General features: G+C 39.7%; 1 protein-coding gene across 7 annotated transcripts in view; it reads left to right on the top strand.

Moving 5' to 3' along the window:
- The window catches only part of LOC123508638 (neural cell adhesion molecule 1-like), a 333,273-nt gene that overhangs the window by 258,886 nt on the left and 57,347 nt on the right, over positions 1-17,040 (top strand). For 4 of the 7 annotated variants that reach the window (XM_045262480.1, XM_045262477.1, XM_045262481.1 and 1 more), the window contains one exon: positions 16,037-16,190. In XM_045262480.1, the coding sequence (XP_045118415.1) occupies positions 16,037-16,190 (154 nt within the window). Of the gene's footprint in view, positions 1-14,412; positions 14,449-16,036; positions 16,191-17,040 lie in introns of all 7 variants that reach the window. The other 3 variants (XM_045262475.1, XM_045262476.1, XM_045262478.1) reach the window with 1 other exon arrangement.

The following is a 17,040-nucleotide window of genomic DNA, read 5'->3' on the forward strand; positions in this document are numbered from 1 at the left end:
CAATAAGAATATTAAACTAAGTAGAGTTCGGAAAAATACGGGTAGTGGCAAGGCTGAGTAGATTATCAAGCAGAAAGGAGAAGATAAGCGAGAAAAAAAAAAAAACTGAAGGAATAAAATTGAGTTGTAGAAAAAAAAGTAAGAGGAAAATGAGGCGAAAAAAATAGAGACCACCAAGAGACAAGTTATTAAAGAAAGAGAAAAAAAAGGAAAAATTAACAGAAAAGGGAAAATTTAAGGAATAGGAAAATAACGAAAGAAATAGAAAAAAAGTTTGAGAAAGAGCACAAACAGAAAAAACTGAACAAAATAAACTTGATGCGTAGGAAGGATTAAGAAAGCAAGACGAAGAAGGCAAGTAGAGAATATGGAGACCTTCATGAAAAGGGGAAAAAGAAACAGAAAGAATAAGAAAAAGAGAAGTAAAATAAAATATACGAAAGAAAACGTAACAAAAAAACAATTAGGAAAATAAAAACAGAAACTTCACAAAACGTTACATTATTCCTGAAAATTTCTCTCATCCACTCCCCAGCTCGCTTCCTGCCCTTTTAATTATATTTATTGCTCTGGGAAAGTTTATCAGGAGTCCTCTAGGGTCGTGTAGGGAGGATTTAAGGCGTGAGGGGAGGTGAGGAAGGGTGGAGCAGCGAGGGGGAATAGATGGAATACATGAGCAGATTACTTAGAACAGATACCAGTAGACCTTTGGGGGAATTACGGAAGGTACTGAGGGAAAGACAAGGGATTACCAAAGGGAGGAAACTGAGGCTGTTAAGGGAGGAAACTAGGGGAATGATCCAAGGGAGATATAAAGTGAAGGGTGAGGAAACTTTGGTGGCATTAGAGAGGAGACTAAGGAAGCAATAATGATTTTGCAAAGTGAAGAAATTAAGGTTGTTTAAGAAAGTAAAAGGAGGAAACTATGGAGTGATTTAAGGGAGATATAAAAGAAGAGGTATAGAAAGATTTGTAGAATAACGAAAGATACTTAGAAAAGAACATGGGATTACCAAAAGGGAGGAGATTAAAGGTATCAAGAGAAAATTAAGAGGGAATCAGAGGAATGATCTAAGGAATATATAAATAGAAGAATAAGATTAATAGGTAATAGGTTCGATAATAGATGAATAAAAGGAAGAAATTGGTTTTGTTCGGAGAGAAAAGGGAAAGAACTAAACAAAATGACAAATGGAAGGTAAAAGGGAGAGAGTTAGGGGAAAATAAGGAAAGGTTGGTGAAATTAGAGAAGACAGTGAGAGAAGAGTATTAAATTAGCAAAGAGAAGAAATTAAGGTTAAAGAGAGTAAAGGGAGGGAGATAAAGGAGTGATGTAAGAGAAATAGGGAAAATTAAGAGAAAGGTTGTGGAAACTGAGGAAGGTATTATGAGTAGAATAGGGAATTAACAAGGGGAAAAAAATAATTGCTATGATAAACGTGAATAAATAGAAGGGATGATTAATGGAGAGAGAGAGAGAGAGAGAGAGAGAGAGAGAGAGAGAGAGAGAGAGAGAGAGAGAGAGAGAGAGAGAGAGAGAGAGAGTTAAAAGAGAAATAAAAGGAAGAAAATAGGAGACTAACGAGAGTAGGTAATTAGAAAATGGAGACAATTGTATTATATTATAGCAAAGGGGGCAAACTAAAGACTAAAAGTAGAAATGTAGGGAAACTATACAGGGAGGAAAGATTACAGACGCATTAGAGAAAACACCAAAAAATCGGTTAGAAATAAGCAAATGGAAAATAAAAGAGAGTGAAATGAAAGGACGCTAGAGGAGTGATAAATGGAGAAAAAGGGAAATAATCAAAAGAGAAGCAAATGATGTAATAGAAGATTTAGAAAGAATATCACAACAGTAACATAAAGAAATAAATGGACCAAAGAAGATTAAAAGAAGGATTAAAGAACAGGATAAAGGGGAAAATTAAGGGAGGTTAATGGAAAGAAGCTTATAACCAAACGGAGTAAAGGAAAAAGTGAAAGGGATGGAAGAAAGGAAGAATGAAAGGAAAGGTTGTTAAGGGAGACGTAGTTAAGGGAGGTAAGGGAGCATTAAGGAAGACTGTAAGGGAATAGGGAAGAAGGGAAAGGGAGGGTGTAAAAGGAGAACTCTGAGAAAACAAACTAAAGGGGAAGGATTTTTCTACTCGTAAGATTTTTCAGGTTTAAGGAAAATCGATTTATTGATGCGAAGACTTTGTAAATACTCTCTCTCTCTCTCTCTCTCTCTCTCTCTCTCTCTCTCTCTCTCTCTCTCTCTCTCTCTCTCTCTCTCTCTCTCTCTCTCTCTCTCTCTCTCTCTCTCTCTCTCTCTCTCTCTCTCTCTCTCTCTCTTAAACAAACAAGCAAACAAAGTACAAAGAAGATAGACAAGCAAGTAAGCACAAAGTTAAAACACACATTCTCTCTCTCTCTCTCTCTCTCTCTCTCTCTCTCTCTCTCTCTCTCTCTCTCTCTCTCTCTCTCTCTCTCTCTCTCTCTCTCTCTCTCTCTCTCTCTCTCCCCTTCATCAATATGTATACCCATAGAAGGCTTGTGAGGTTAATGGATGTGAGATTTTTTTAGTGTTGGGAAGAAGAGACAGCATGAGAATTTTTAGCATCGCATTGTGAAGAGACGAAAACAGACATTTAGTGGTTTGAAAAGAGGTTGGATAGGTTTATAGATGGTGATTGTAGATAATTAAGTTTTTGGGGAGTGTTCAGCAGTTGTCTTGGATATATGAAACTGGTCTTTGTAGTTTTCTTGTTTTAAATTCTTATACCTTAATTTCAATGTTTCTCCCTCTCTCTCTCTCTCTCTCTCTCTCTCTCTCTCTTTCCGAAAAATGCAAGGAAGGAAAGGGAGAGAATAAAGAATGAAAGGTAGGATCGAACGAAAATCCAGATAAAAACGAGAAAACTACAAAACTACAAACAGAAGTAAAAAGAAAACATGAGTAAGAGATAGATAAGAGAGAGGACACTGACGAGATGTTTGAGTGGTTACGTATAAAAAAGGAAAAGAACTTGACATTAAGAGCTGGATACAATATGAAAAGGAAAATGACAAGGGGAAAATAACTTTGAAGAAATAAAAAATAAGAAAAAGTCCAATGAAAACTTAAAGCAATAAAACTGAAATAGGAGGGAGAAAACATAGCAAGGGAAGGGGATATGAGATAGAACATTAGAGAATAATAGAAAAATAACAGAAAACGTATGAAGAGAGGAAATAATTAGACAAGAGATACCAAACATGAGAAAAGGAACATGGCAAGGAGAGTGGGCGTAATAAAAAGATATATTCAAATCGATGAAAGCCACGAACAATAGAAACCATACAAAACCAAAAAATAAAAATAAAGGTTGCAAACAATACGTAATAAAACAAGAAGAAAATGAGAAAAAAGACGAAATAACAAGATGAAAAGCGAGGATGAAAACAAAAGAAGAAAGAAAGGGTGACTTTGGAGGAACATGGACGAGAAGCAGAAACAGAATGAGGAGTGGAAAGAAGAGAATGAGGAACACGGTAGGAATGCGTATTGGATTTTTCTCCGGAAGCTGTTATGTGGCGGAGAGGAGGGAAAGAAAAGAAGAAGAGGACGAGAAAAGTAAGAACGTTTGGGATGATGGGGGAAGGGAGGGACATACGGACAAACAGACAGAAAGAACATAACAGAGCACATAAAGGAGCACAAAAGTAACACGGATGGGCTTAGCTTATATGTAAAAAAAAAAAAAAAAATAACGATGACAAGAGAGAGAGAGAGAGAGAGAGAGAGAGAGAGAGAGAGAGAGAGAGAGACTGTCAGGCTAGACACACGAACCAAATGAACAGAAAGAAGTGTTATGATTTATGCATAATCTAAATGGACTTTGTTGTTTTTTTAGTGTGACTCAACTTTTCCCCTTAGACTCCATGCCTCAATAGGAAGAAAGGGTGAGGGGAAGGCTGTGTGTGTGTGTGTGTGTGTGTGTGTGTGTGTGTGTGTGTGTGTGTGTGTGTGTGTGTGTGTGTGTGTGTGTGTGTGTGTGTTAAATGTACACGACAAACTATTATTTTATTTCCTAAGCAATTAAACAAATACTTTCGGCAGTTTCATACAAGAATTTTTAATGTTCCTGTCAAATACTTAAAAAACAAGGCGAGCACTTTTCACCTCCAGCTTAGTAAATATGTAGGAAAAGTCTGGACGTTCCCTGCATTTAATTTTCTATCTCGCTCTGGGAAAATATCGGGAAAGTTTTTGAAAATACTTTGTGAGGGAAAAATTTAAGGGAGGGAATATTTTGCCTTATTTATTATGAATCCCTTGAGGTATTGACACTATTTCCTCTGCTTCTTCCTTCCTTCCTCCCTTCCTCCTCCTTCTCCATCCTTTCCCTTCTTCCTTGTTTCATTTTCCCTCTCCTTCCTAACCTCTCCCTTCCTTACGGTCCTTCCATTGTCATTCTTCCCTACATTTTATTTCTTCTTGCTCTCTTTTCTTCTTTCTTCTTTCACTTCTTACGTTCCATACCTTTCTTCCTCAATTTTCTCTCCTCATCCTCGTTAACTATTCATTTACTCTTTTTTTTCATTCCTTCATTCCTTCATTCTTTTGTTCATCAATTTATTTTCTTCCCCTTCAGTTCCATTCTTTCTCTTCTCATTCCCTTCATCTATTAATTTTCCTTTTCCCTTCCTCATTTCCCTCTCTCTTCCTTCATGTTTCCTTCTCATCTCTCTTCCTTTCTTTTTCTTTTCCTTCCATTCCCATCTTCCTTCTCTTCCTCCCTGATTTACACCATTCCTTCTTAATTTTTCTTCTTCTTCTTCTTCTTCTTCTTCTTCTTCTTCTTCTTCTTCTTCTTCTTCTTCTTCTTCTTCTTCTTCTTCTTCTTCTTCTTCTTCTTCTTCTTCTTCTTCTTCTTCTTCTTCTTCTTCTTCTTCTTCTTCTTCTTCTTCTTCTTCTTCTTCTTCTTCTTCTTCTTCTTCTTCTTCTTCTTCTTCTTCTTCTTCTTCTTCTTCTTCTTCTTCTTCTTCTTCTTCTTCTTCTTCTTCTTCTTCTTCTTCTTCTTCTTCTTCTTCTTCTTCTTCTTCTTCTTCTTCTTCTTCTTCTTCTTCTTCTTCTTCTTCTTCTTCTTCTTCTTCTTCTTCTTCTTCTTCTTCTTCTTCTTCTTCTTCTCCTCCTCCTCCTCCTCCTCCTCCTCCTCCTCCTCCTCCTCCTCCTCCTCCTCCTCCTCCTCCTCCTCCTTTTCCCTTAACCATTCCTCTCTTCACTGCTCTGTAAATAATAGTATAGAAAAGATGGATAGACGCAGGACAGAGAGAGAGAGAGAGAGAGAGAGAGAGAGAGAGAGAGAGAGAGAGAGAGAGAGAGAGAGAGAGAGAGAGAGAGAGAGAGAGAGAGAGAGAGAGAGAGAGAGAGAGAGAGAGAGAGAGAGAAGCTTCTGGAGGCGACGAAAGAAGAAAGAGAGGGAAAAGAGGAATAAAATGTGAAAAGAGAGAGAAGGCTAGCAAGGAATATTGGTAGAGAAAGATTATTATGCTGTATTTTCCTTCCTTCGTGTCCTTTATAAATTTCTCGTAGCCTCGCAAAAGGACGAAGCAGGAAATTTACAAAACCAGAAATGAAAAAGGAAAGAAAACTCAACAAAAAAGAGTAAAGGAAAAACTAAAGCCTATCTCGTGGCTTAGTGTTTATGTTTACCAAGAGCGAAAGATTTACCGAGAGATACACCGACAGCGAGAACGTGAAGTGAAAGGCAGAGAGGGAAGCGGGACCAGGTGAGCTAATGAGCCATTGTATACAGGTGTGAATCAACCTTTTATGAACGTGTTTCGTAACTCACCTCCCCGTCTCTCTCTCTCTCTCTCTCTCTCTCTCTCTCTCTCTCTCTCTCTCTCTCTCTCTCTCTCTCTCTCTCACACTTTTTTTCGTGGGTTTTGAGGTTATCGAGGAACAAGGGAGACTGATAGGGGAAAGAAGGGGAAGATTGAGAGGGCGAAAAAATGATAGGAAAAAAGAAAAATGGGAAGGATTTGTGTTAGGAAAGCCTGAGATGATAACAAAGTGTTTGGCACAGACAGGCTCTCTGTAGCAACTCTTTTTTCATTTCTTTTTCTTTGTATTTTTCCTTCCCCTCTGTGTCGTTTGTTTTTTCTTTTTTTTTATGTGTGTAACTTGTGGGAAAAATGTGTAAAATAGAGAGAGGTTGTTTAAAAAGCATTCTCTCTCTCTCTCTCTCTCTCTCTCTCTCTCTCTCTCTCTCTCTCTCTCTCTCTCTCTCTCTCTCTCTCTCTCTCTCTCTCTCTCTCTCTCTCTCTCTCTCTCTCTCTCATCCCTGTCCCTTCCTCTAGTGTCTCCCCCCCCCCGTCCTTCCTTTGTGTGGAAGTCGGAGGAGAGAAAAAAAATTGAATGAATCTTCTGTTTCCTTCGCCACAAAGAGTTTAGTGATCAGCCCGGAAATGCCTTGCCCTCAACCTCCCATGTTCTCATCTCACGTACTCAAGCTCGCCCTCATCGTATTCTCAACCTACATAGTCAACCTCACCTTCGACCTCCCATATCAAACCACATTTCCAACCTCGCCCTTGAACCTTGAACCCGCGGCGCCGTATCCCCCCACGCATCACTCCTTACACTCAGGGCGGTATGTAACACTCGAACCCGCTTTGCCTTGGCTGTTTGTTACGGCAGGATGAATGCATCGCGCTCCTATATACCCAAGGCGTTACCACGTATATATCGTCGTTTATCGCTGTAATCCTTGACTTATCTGGTGCTGGAAACCCTTTCGTCCCCGAACTACTTAGCCTTAAGGTCAAATTTATCACCATGAAGGCATTATGAGTCGAGTTGGTGCGGCACCGGAGCTTCCCATTACCGAGGGAGGCTGGAGAAGGGAGAGTGAGGCAGCCTTGGCACTGGTTCAGGCAGCCGAGAAGGGTAAGGAGGAGGGAGATACTGGTGGGTGGAGTTGAAAGCAAGAGAGGGAGAGAAGGAAGAGCAGCAGTAAGAGAAGGAAATAGAAATGGAGATAGGGTAACAGCATATAGTGGTGGATAGAATTGAATGCAGGAGGATGGCGATAAACATAAGTTGGAGGAAGAGCATGAGGAGAGAGAAATAAAGAAGAATGTAAAAACAAACAATGAATAAGTGAAAGTTGTTACAAGGAGACAGTAAACAAAAGAAAAAAGATGAGAAACACGAGAAGAGGATCGGGAGAGATGAATGATGGAAGAAAAAACAGAAACGATAAAAAAAAATACACAAAAAAAATAAAACGTAACTTGAAAAAAAAATTGAGGAGAAAAAAGATAAGGAAAAGTAAAGCATACATAAAGGCCAGAGGAGGAAAGAAAAAGAAAAAAGTTTTAAAAAGACTGAAAAGACCACAAACAATTAAAAAGACAAGTAAAGAATAATAAAGTAAGGAACAGAATGACTCCAAACCTCAATAGAAGACAGACGACGAAAGAAGACATCCATATTTCATCCAACGAGATTACTACAGAAAGTTGAAAGGCAGAATTGACATCACACATAACCAGGAAGTAACAAACACTTAAACACTCGCAAATAAGTAAAAAAGAAAACAAAAGATGAAAAAAAGAAGATAACGAAAGAAAAACATCCATTCTTCACTTAAAGATTACTCTGGTGCATTAAAAACCTAAACTAACATTGTACATAAGCAAAAAAGTGAAGGACACCTAAACACTCACGCCCACGTAAAGAAGAGGACAAAAGAGGAGAGACATACGTGGAAAAAAGAGAATAAAAAATCGCTGCGGCTCGAGCCTCCTCCAGCCTTTCAGGGCGTCGCCAGGTAAACACACTTGCTTGCCAAACGTACGACGACGACGCCAGAAAGCGGACACTTGCCTCGTTCCGTTCATCATCTCTTCCTTTACGTGCTTCTCCTTCTCCACCCTATCCTCTTTCTCCTCCTCCTCCTCCTCATCTTCTTTCTTTACGTGCCTTTCCACTCTCCCATCGTCTTCCTTTTCCTCCTCCTCCTTCTCTCCATTCTCTTTCCCCTTCTCTAGTGTTTGTTTTCGATTTTTGTATAAGATCAAGGATATTTTGATTAAGAATTAGGTTGGTTTAAAAACAATGTAGTTTTAAGAGTTCACGTGTGCATATGTTACTGATGCAATTATCCAGCCGTCTGTTTATCTTTCTATCTATCTCTGTTCATCTATCCGCCTCTTGTCTCTTTCCTCTTGCCTCTGTCCTCTTTCTTTTTTATCTCTCTCTTTCCTTTCTGCGTCTTTCTCCTCTCTATAGTTCTGTTTTCGCTTCTTCCTTTTCTCCACATTTTCTGTTCATATTACTTTCTTTCCTCCCCTCTCTTTTCCCTAGTGTACTCTTGTTTGCCTTGCTGTTTTTTTTTTTTATTCTTCTCTTCCTCTTCTTCCACCTCCACGTTCATCTCCCTCTGACCTCTACTTCTTCTTCTTTCCCCATGTACTCTTGCTAATGTTCCTTTTCGCTGATCAAAGACTGTTTTTCTTCCTTTCTTATGACTCTCTCTCTCTCTCTCTCTCTCTCTCTCTCTCTCTCTCTCTCTCTCTCTCTCTCTCTCTCTCTCTCTCTCTCTCTCTCTCTCTCTCTCTCTCTCTCTCTCTCTCTCTCTCTCTCATTCCTTCTCGTTGATCAAAGACGGGTTTCTTTCTCTACATTTTCACTCCTACATGACGTAAATATCAGCGGTAGGATTAATTTAGGGCCTCCGACGCAGGCCTGGAAACGGCGGTGATTACGTAAGAGTTGAATTCATTAATCAAGAGACATTGTATGGGGAAGAAGAGGAGGGTAACGAGAGGAGGAGGAGGAGGACGAGGAGGAAGGGATGGCTGAAGAGATTAAAGAGTTCTCTCCCTCATGTATTTTTGTCTGATCTCATTTCTCCTTTCTCTCTTTCTCTCTCTCTCTCTCTCTCTCTCTCTCTCTCTCTCTCTCTCTCTCTCTCTCTCTCTCTGGTATTCATTTTTTCCCTCGATTTTTTTGGATATTTTGCTGTTCTCATGTCTAATTTCGTGTGTGTGTGTGTGTGTGTGTGTGTGTGTGTGTGTGTGTGTGTGTGTGTGTGTGTGTGTGTGTGTGTGTGTGTGTGTGTGTGTGTGTGTGTGTGTGTGTGTGTGTGAGAGTATTTCCAGGTACTACCACTAACTTGATACCAAAACTTGACTTAACTGTATTTTTTTTTTTTTCTCTCATTTTGTGCAGAATTAATGGGGTTGATAATTATCTTTTCCTCCGCTGCTCGTTGTGACTCCTGTAATTTACTTCAGTTGTTGACCTCTCTCTCTCTCTCTCTCTCTCTCTCTCTCTCTCTCTCTCTCTCTCTCTCTCTCTCTCTCTCTCTCTCTCTCTCTCTCTCTCTCTCTCTCTCTCTCTCTCTCTCTCTCTCTCTCTCTCTCTCTCTCTCTCTCTCTCTCTGTGTGTGTGTGTGTGTGTGTGTGTGTGTGTGTGTGTGTAGGAATTGAATGATGATGAATAGGTTAGTGTGAAGATGTTGCCCCGCCCCCATCTTTCATCTCCGTTATCTCATCCCTTTTCCATATCAAATCTCTCTCTCTCTCTCTCTCTCTCTCTCTCTCTCTCTCTCTCTCTCTCTCTCTCTCTCTCTCTCTCTCTCTCTCTCTCTCTCTCTCTCTCTCTCTCTCCCCCTCATCACCCCTCACCCTTCTCCATTCTATCATCCCACTCGACGTCTCTCTTCCATTAGTCATTTTAATCATCCTGAAATATATACTTTTAATGTAAATTCGAAAATAGTGAATTTCAGGCCTGATAGATAGATTGATCGAGAGAGAGAGAGAGAGAGAGAGAGAGAGAGAGAGAGAGAGAGAGAGAGAGAGTATTCCATGTCTCCCATCATATACCTGACGTACAAAATCAGATGAGAAGTATCGAACGCTTCTTCTTATCTCTCTCTATCTTTCTCATCTGTCTTTCTCTCTCCTTCCCTTTCCGTCCTTCCCTTCCCTCCTTACCTAGTCTCCCATCCATCCTCCTTCCCATGCCTCCATATCTCTCCTCCATGTCTCCCTCCTCCGTCCTTACCTCCGCCCTTTATCTTCCTCCAGGCCTGCAAGCTTTTCACACCAGTACACTACACCACCTCGTCTCCTTGCTTGACACTCGCATCTTCCTCCAGTCACTGCTCTTCTTGCCTTCCTTCTCTTAACCTGTCATCTGCAAGCTTACCTCCTCTTCTTCTTCCTCTCCTTCCTTCTTCTCCTGTTGGCTGCTTATCTGTGACCTCCTCCCTCCTCCAACTTGTCTTAGTGCTGAGAGTAAGTTGGGCAAAGTTTTGATGAGACTGATGCTGTTTTAATGTACGAAAAAGGAGGAGAAAGAGGAGCACGAGGAGGAAAGAAGAAGTACGAGGGGAAAAATGTAGACTAAACGAGAAATCATTTACGAAGTTAGGATTAGTGAGGGAGAAAATTTTCTTTTTCTCATTTATTTTCTTTAGAAGTATTGGAAAGGATGGAGAGAAAAAAAAGAAAGGAGGAAAAAGTGAGGTAGAGGAGGAGGAAGGGCAAAGAAAGGAAGAAATATTGTTTTGGTGAAGGAAAAGGGAATGAAAGAATGAAGGATGGGAAATTATCATATTGAGCAGGGATGTGATTCACACACACACACACACACACACACACACACACACACACACAGACTGTTGTACTTTGCATGGATTTCTTTCCTGCTCCTCCTCTTCGTCCTCTTTCTCGTCTCCGTCTACATCGAAATTTGCTTGTATGAGAGAGAGAGAGAGAGAGAGAGAGAGAGAGAGAGAGAGAGAGAGAGAGAGAGACGAAGACAGACAGACATACACATGAGGCCTTTCATTCACAACAAACCTGACCTTCTTCTTGATTATCCAATTCATCCCAACGATTGAGCCACCCAGAGAGAGAGAGAGAGAGAGAGAGAGAGAGAGAGAGAGAGAGAGAGAGAGAGAGGTATTCCCTAACATACAAAGAAAGAAAAATAGATAAATAAAGGACAAGGTAAAAGAAAGGAGAAAAGTTAATTGAGTGTAAAAACAATAAAGATAAAAGAAAGAAAAAAAACTGAACATACAAAGAGAAAAAAATATTAAAAAGAAAAAAATGTTGGAAGAGAAAAAGAAAATGTTAGTAGTGTGAATAAAGAAAAACTTGGACAAACACACTTATCTTTTCTTTCCTTACCCTTACCCAGCCTCCCTTTCTCCTCCACGCCTCTTCCTCACCGACATCACATCTTCTTCCTCTCTTCTCAGGACTGAAACCTCCGTTGTGAGGCATAAACGTCCTCTTTTTTTTTCCTTTCTCCTCTTCTTCTTTCCTCTCTTCTCTTCGCCTTACCTCTTAGTGGGTCTACTGAAGGGGAGAAGATGGAAGGAGAGCAAAGGTGGGACAGCGAAAGCCAGACACTCGAAAATACGTTTTGGATTGTCGAAAATAGGGAAAAAGAAACTCGAGAAAAGGCAGAAAATGGACACGAAAAGGACTGGAAGGATATTAAAGGTTTCAGTTTTGGTAAAAGGAGAGAAAATGTGAGAATGTCATGAAATAAGTGGCTTAGAAGGTGGCGAAGGCCCGAGTAAATCATGGGAAAGGTGTGACACGGAGCACAGGTGACATGAACCAAGGGGAGGGGAAGGGTTGAGGCTGAAAGACGTAAATGAAAAGTCTGACGTGTTGACACAGAATGGGATCGAACAGCTAAAAGGAAACGGACAAAGGAAACGGCTGAGTTAGAGAGTGAAAGAAGAGACAGGGAGAAATATGACTTCAATCTCTCCAAACGCGCGTTTCATGACATCCCAACAAGTAGGTAATTTTTTCCACCCTATTGTCCTTAACTTTCTTCCATAGTGACATTACTGGAGTTCTTTTGTTCCTTAACCTTTGACATTTTTCCTCCCTCACATGACGTCTCCGTCTTATACAGAGGAACAAGGCGAGCGCAGTAGCATTTCTTGATGCTTTCTTGGCGTTGTTACTTGGAATAGTGAAAACATTATACACAAGTGGTATTTATTTCTTAACCAATTCTCTCCTCGACCTCTCAGCGATTTTTACTTTTAGAAAGAAGCAGAAAACGTATAAACACATTCACTGATGCGTTCTTTGCACTGGATAAAACTTAGGAATCGTGAAAACAAAGAAGAAAACGTTATTAAAGTTTTTTTTTTCTTGTTTACGTATTCTCAAACCTTGCGAGTAAAGGACAAAAGAGAATGGACTGGCTATATATTTCCCGTCGCAACACACTTGAAGCACTGAAAACAAGGTAGTAAGTACAAGTAGGTCAGTGAGTCTGGCCTCGCTTCAACCCGGCGGCCTTTCCCTCTCGTTTAGACATCTGGTGCTGGTAATGACGACGTCCTGCTTAGACAATCGAGACATCCTACATACAACCCTCGGAGCATGACCCGTGGCTGGGGGCGTGCCGGGCGAGGAGCGATGGAGGACAGAGGAGAGAAAGGGAAGCGTTCCTCCACTTGTTTCTCTCCCTCTGCGCGTGCACCTCCCCAAAATGTCTCCTCCATCTGACAGGTGTTAATTAGTAAATCCTGCTTAGCTCCGAACGTGAGGCATATTAATTAGGGAGAGGCTGAGGAATGGTGATAGTATGAGAGCAGGACGAGGAAGAGATGAAGGAGCATGATGATGTTGCAGAGAGAGAGAGAGAGAGAGAGAGAGAGAGAGAGAGAGAGAGAGAGAGAGAGAGAGAGAGAGAGAGAGAGAGAGAGAGAGAGAGAGAGAGAGAGAGAGAGAGAGTGGGAGAGGGGTATGAGTTGGGAGAGGGGAGGCCCGAGTTTGTGAGACGGCATCCTATCTGCCGTCGGAAAGGGTGAACCAAAGAGTTTTCAAAGATAAAATGTTTCTGCGCGAGGCGGCGAAGTGAAATGCAGCTTTGGGGGAGGAGGCAAGAGGAAGAAGAAGAAGGAACGTTGAGAGAAGGGAAGGAAATGAATAGCCAAGAACGGAAATGAAAGGCATGACCGAAAAAAAAGCATGAAGAAAAGTAGCGAAGAGAAAGGAGAGATAGAGACAACAAAAAGCATAGAGACATAGAGTGTGTCATAAAAAAAAAAAAAAAAACGCGTCATAAGATATATCCTAAGACACATAGACAACACATATTACTTTCTCCTTTCACAATCTTCTTTACTTACAAGCATTCGAGAAATTTCATATTATGGGATCAACGACACACCTTAAACCTCTTACCCGCACACACACACACACACACACACACACACACACACACACACACACACACACACACACACACACACACACACACACGCCGGGTAGCTCAGTGGTTAGAGCTCCCTTCACAAGCCAGAGGATCGGGGTTCGATTCCCCGGCCGGGTGGAGATATTTGGGTGTGTCTCCTAGCAGTGAGTAGGTACGGGATGTAAATCGAGGAGTTGTGACCTTGTTGTCCCGGTGTGTGGTGTGTGCCTGGTCTCAGGCCTATCCGAAGATCGGAAATAATGAGCTCGGAGCTCGTTCCGTAGAATAACGTCTGGCTGTCTCGTCAGAGACTGCAGCAGATCAAACAAACAAACAAACAAACACACGATCCATTTGGTTTATTGTAAAGGAGAGAAGAGGAGGGGGGTTGGATTCCACTGTTGAGGTTTGAGTCATGGAGGAAGGGAGGGAGGGGAAGGTTGAGAGGGGAAGAAAGGAGAGGATCCATGTGAGGGGTGAGGGGTGGTGAGGGGAAGGGAAGGATTTCATTCATAGGGACTATAGAGTGACTGTTTCCGCTCAGTACTTTTCTACTCCTCCTCCTCCTCCTCCTCTTCCTCCTCCTCTTCCTCCTCCTTCTTCTTGTTTGATTCTTATCCCTGACCTTTTTTTTTAGGTTATATATATTTTTTTATTCATTCATTTGTTTGCTCATGTGTTTGCTTGTTTGTTTGTATGTTTTATTCATTTATTAATGTGTTTAGAAATTGTTTAACATTATTATTACTATTGGATATTATTATTATTATTATTATTATTATTATTATTATTATTATTATTATTATTAGCATTATTATTAGCATTATTGTTATTATTATTATTATTATTATTATTATTATTATTATTATTATTATTATTATTATTATTATTATTATTATCATTATTATTATCATTATTATTATTATTTTTATTATTATTATTATTATTATTATTATTATTATTATTTTTATCATCATTATTATTATTGTTACTACTACTACTACTACTACTACTACTACTACTACTACTACTACTACTACTACTACTACTACTACTACTACTACTACTACTACTACTACTACTACTACTACTACTACTACTACTACTACTACTACTACTGTGTCTTTATATATCACGTCTTTTCTTTTTTCAGCATTAATTTCTAACTGTTTTCATTCTTCTCTCCTCAGATTCCTTTTCATTCTACAACAGAAACAGGCAAGATTGTAAGAATAAAACACAAGTTTCGTTTTCCGTACCTTGTGCTGCTCCCATAGTAACATATTTGGCTACTGTTTTAATCCCACTGTATCTTATCTTGTATACGTAACAGTGTATTATCTTATTCTTTCTTTATTTTTAGATTTTGTAACGTTTATTTTTACCCGTAGCATCCGTGATATTGATATCTAATGTAAAACTTTTAATCATGAATACTTAAACATAACTATTATAATGGATCTATTCTTAAACCCCTACGAAATTTATGCTTAATTCATAATGTTAAATAGTAATGCAAAAAATGTTGATTGTATTTTTTCTAGTTTGTGTCGCGTCTGCCTTTACTTATCCTATATTCACTTTCAGAAATCATTAATTTGTGACATCTCTCACACTGCCTGCCGTTCTGACCTTTTCCCGTGACTCAGCGACATTAGACCCCTTCATGGATGACTCCCTGAATAACTCTGACCTCTTGTGACCTTTTGCTTACACTCAACATGGAACATAACCTTTGACCTGAACCACGCATTTTTCCCCTCGTCTGAAAGATATGTGACTTTGCTGAAGTATACCATCATGAACACATCGCTTCAAATCATTGAACGATTGTTTCTTCCTATGAACAACTTGTAATTTCGAAGTATGTACAGTGTAACCGTGAACGTTTCCATTTTATTCCTGAGAAACATTTAAAACATTTGAAACACTTGAAACCTTTATCAATAACCGTAGAATTGCAAACGTTTTAACATAAAAAGAGAGATTAAAATGCCGGTTTTTTTTTTTTCTGGAAAACGAGGCTTTTGAGGGAAAGAAGATATGAATATAACAAACATGTGAAAAATACCTACAAATAGAAATGTAGACATAAAAAATGATTAGAGACTTGGGAAATTATATTATAAATTCATAAATTTGCATTGGAAAACAAGAAGCAGTATTTTTGTGCACACATAAAATTCAAAGATATTTACTACAAATAGCAACTTAAAGTTATATGGTAAGACGTATGAATGTATCGAAAATGTTTTCCCTCAGCCTTTAGAGTGACTTATTTTCTTCTGAACCACTGTATGTAACTTTAACTGTGACCTCAACTACTGGACGACCAGTGACTTCTATCTTGACTTCATCCTGGACGAGTTGTGACCTCAATTGTGATCGTCACTTCTAGGATATGTGATTTCCAGTATGATCCTATTTCTTGAGCGATTTGTGACTTCTATGATGACTTTAACTACTTGATAATCTGTGACCTCGATTGTGACCAACTCCTAACTTTGACGAAGACCTCAACTCCACTCATCAGTTATGACCTTAACTCGACTTCCACTACATTTTTCGCTCCGAACTCAATTTTGCCCTCAACTATTGACTTCCAGTAAGAGTTCATTTCCTGGCTTCAAATTTATATCCTCAAATCCAGACATTTACAATTACCTCAACTTCTAACTTCGATTATAACCTTCGCTCCAGACTTCAACTTTGCCCTCAACTCTTCACTTCGACTTTGACTTCACCTCCTGGACGACAATGATTCCCTCAAAAAACGCCTGTGACTGAACCTGACCTTAAGTGTTTATCCCACAGCTGATGACAGTCTGCTGATCATGCCCACGGTCCAGCAACAATCAGTCTTCGAAGGGGCCAGTCTCTTCGTGTCGTGCTCCAGCAAAGGCAATAACGTGCAGCGTATCCTGTGGACTGGACCTGAAGGAAACCAGATCACCGACTACAAGGGCAGGTCAGGTCACGTCGGGTTGTCTAGGCTATGGATTAGAGGAGGAAGAAGATAAGAGGGATGAAGTATTTAAGTGGTGGATGTTTAAGAAGGGTTAGAAGTGGTTTAGATATATGCTTACTTACTACTCTTGATAAATAAATGTATGGAGTTTGATTAAGAGAGAGAGAGAGAGAGAGAGAGAGAGAGAGAGAGAGAGAGAGAGAGAGAGAGAGAGAGAGAGAGAGAGAGAGAGATTTGTTATATATAGCTTGTGTTGACCAGTGCTGAAACTACACCAATCACAGAAAAACACAGTTTCCAGCAACTTTTAATACATCACTCACTATCACTGTCACAAGCACCACTGTTATCACCATTGTCACCATTTTAAGTTGTATGATCACATTTCCTGCCACCTCACCACAGATGTCACAACCTTAACCACCACTACCTTCACTTATATCATCTTTTACTGTGATCACTACCATTACCATCATATCCGTTATTTTGCCGCCATTCCTTTCATCTAAGCTGCCACGACATCATAAATGTACCACCACCATCCCTACCGTCACAAGTCACCACTATTCCCAACCTCTTTATGCATGAAGTGTGATCAAGGGTGCAAAAAATAGGGAAAAAGCCTGCTATTTTTGTCCCCTTCAAAGAAAAACAGGTGAATAAGTTAGCAGAGGAGAAAGTTCTGAATGGAGATTATTTAGATCCAGAAAAGTCTCGATACTCCTATCCTGAAATAGTTCATATCATAGGAATGACAAAAAAAAAAAAAAGAAGAAGAAAGATTTAGTAACAAAAAGAGAGAAAAAATGACCTACTTGATCATTTTGACATCAATGAGAAAAGCAGAATA

This window comes from Portunus trituberculatus, chromosome 25 (genome assembly GCF_017591435.1).
Source record: "Portunus trituberculatus isolate SZX2019 chromosome 25, ASM1759143v1, whole genome shotgun sequence".
Lineage (NCBI taxonomy): Eukaryota > Metazoa > Arthropoda > Malacostraca > Decapoda > Portunidae > Portunus > Portunus trituberculatus.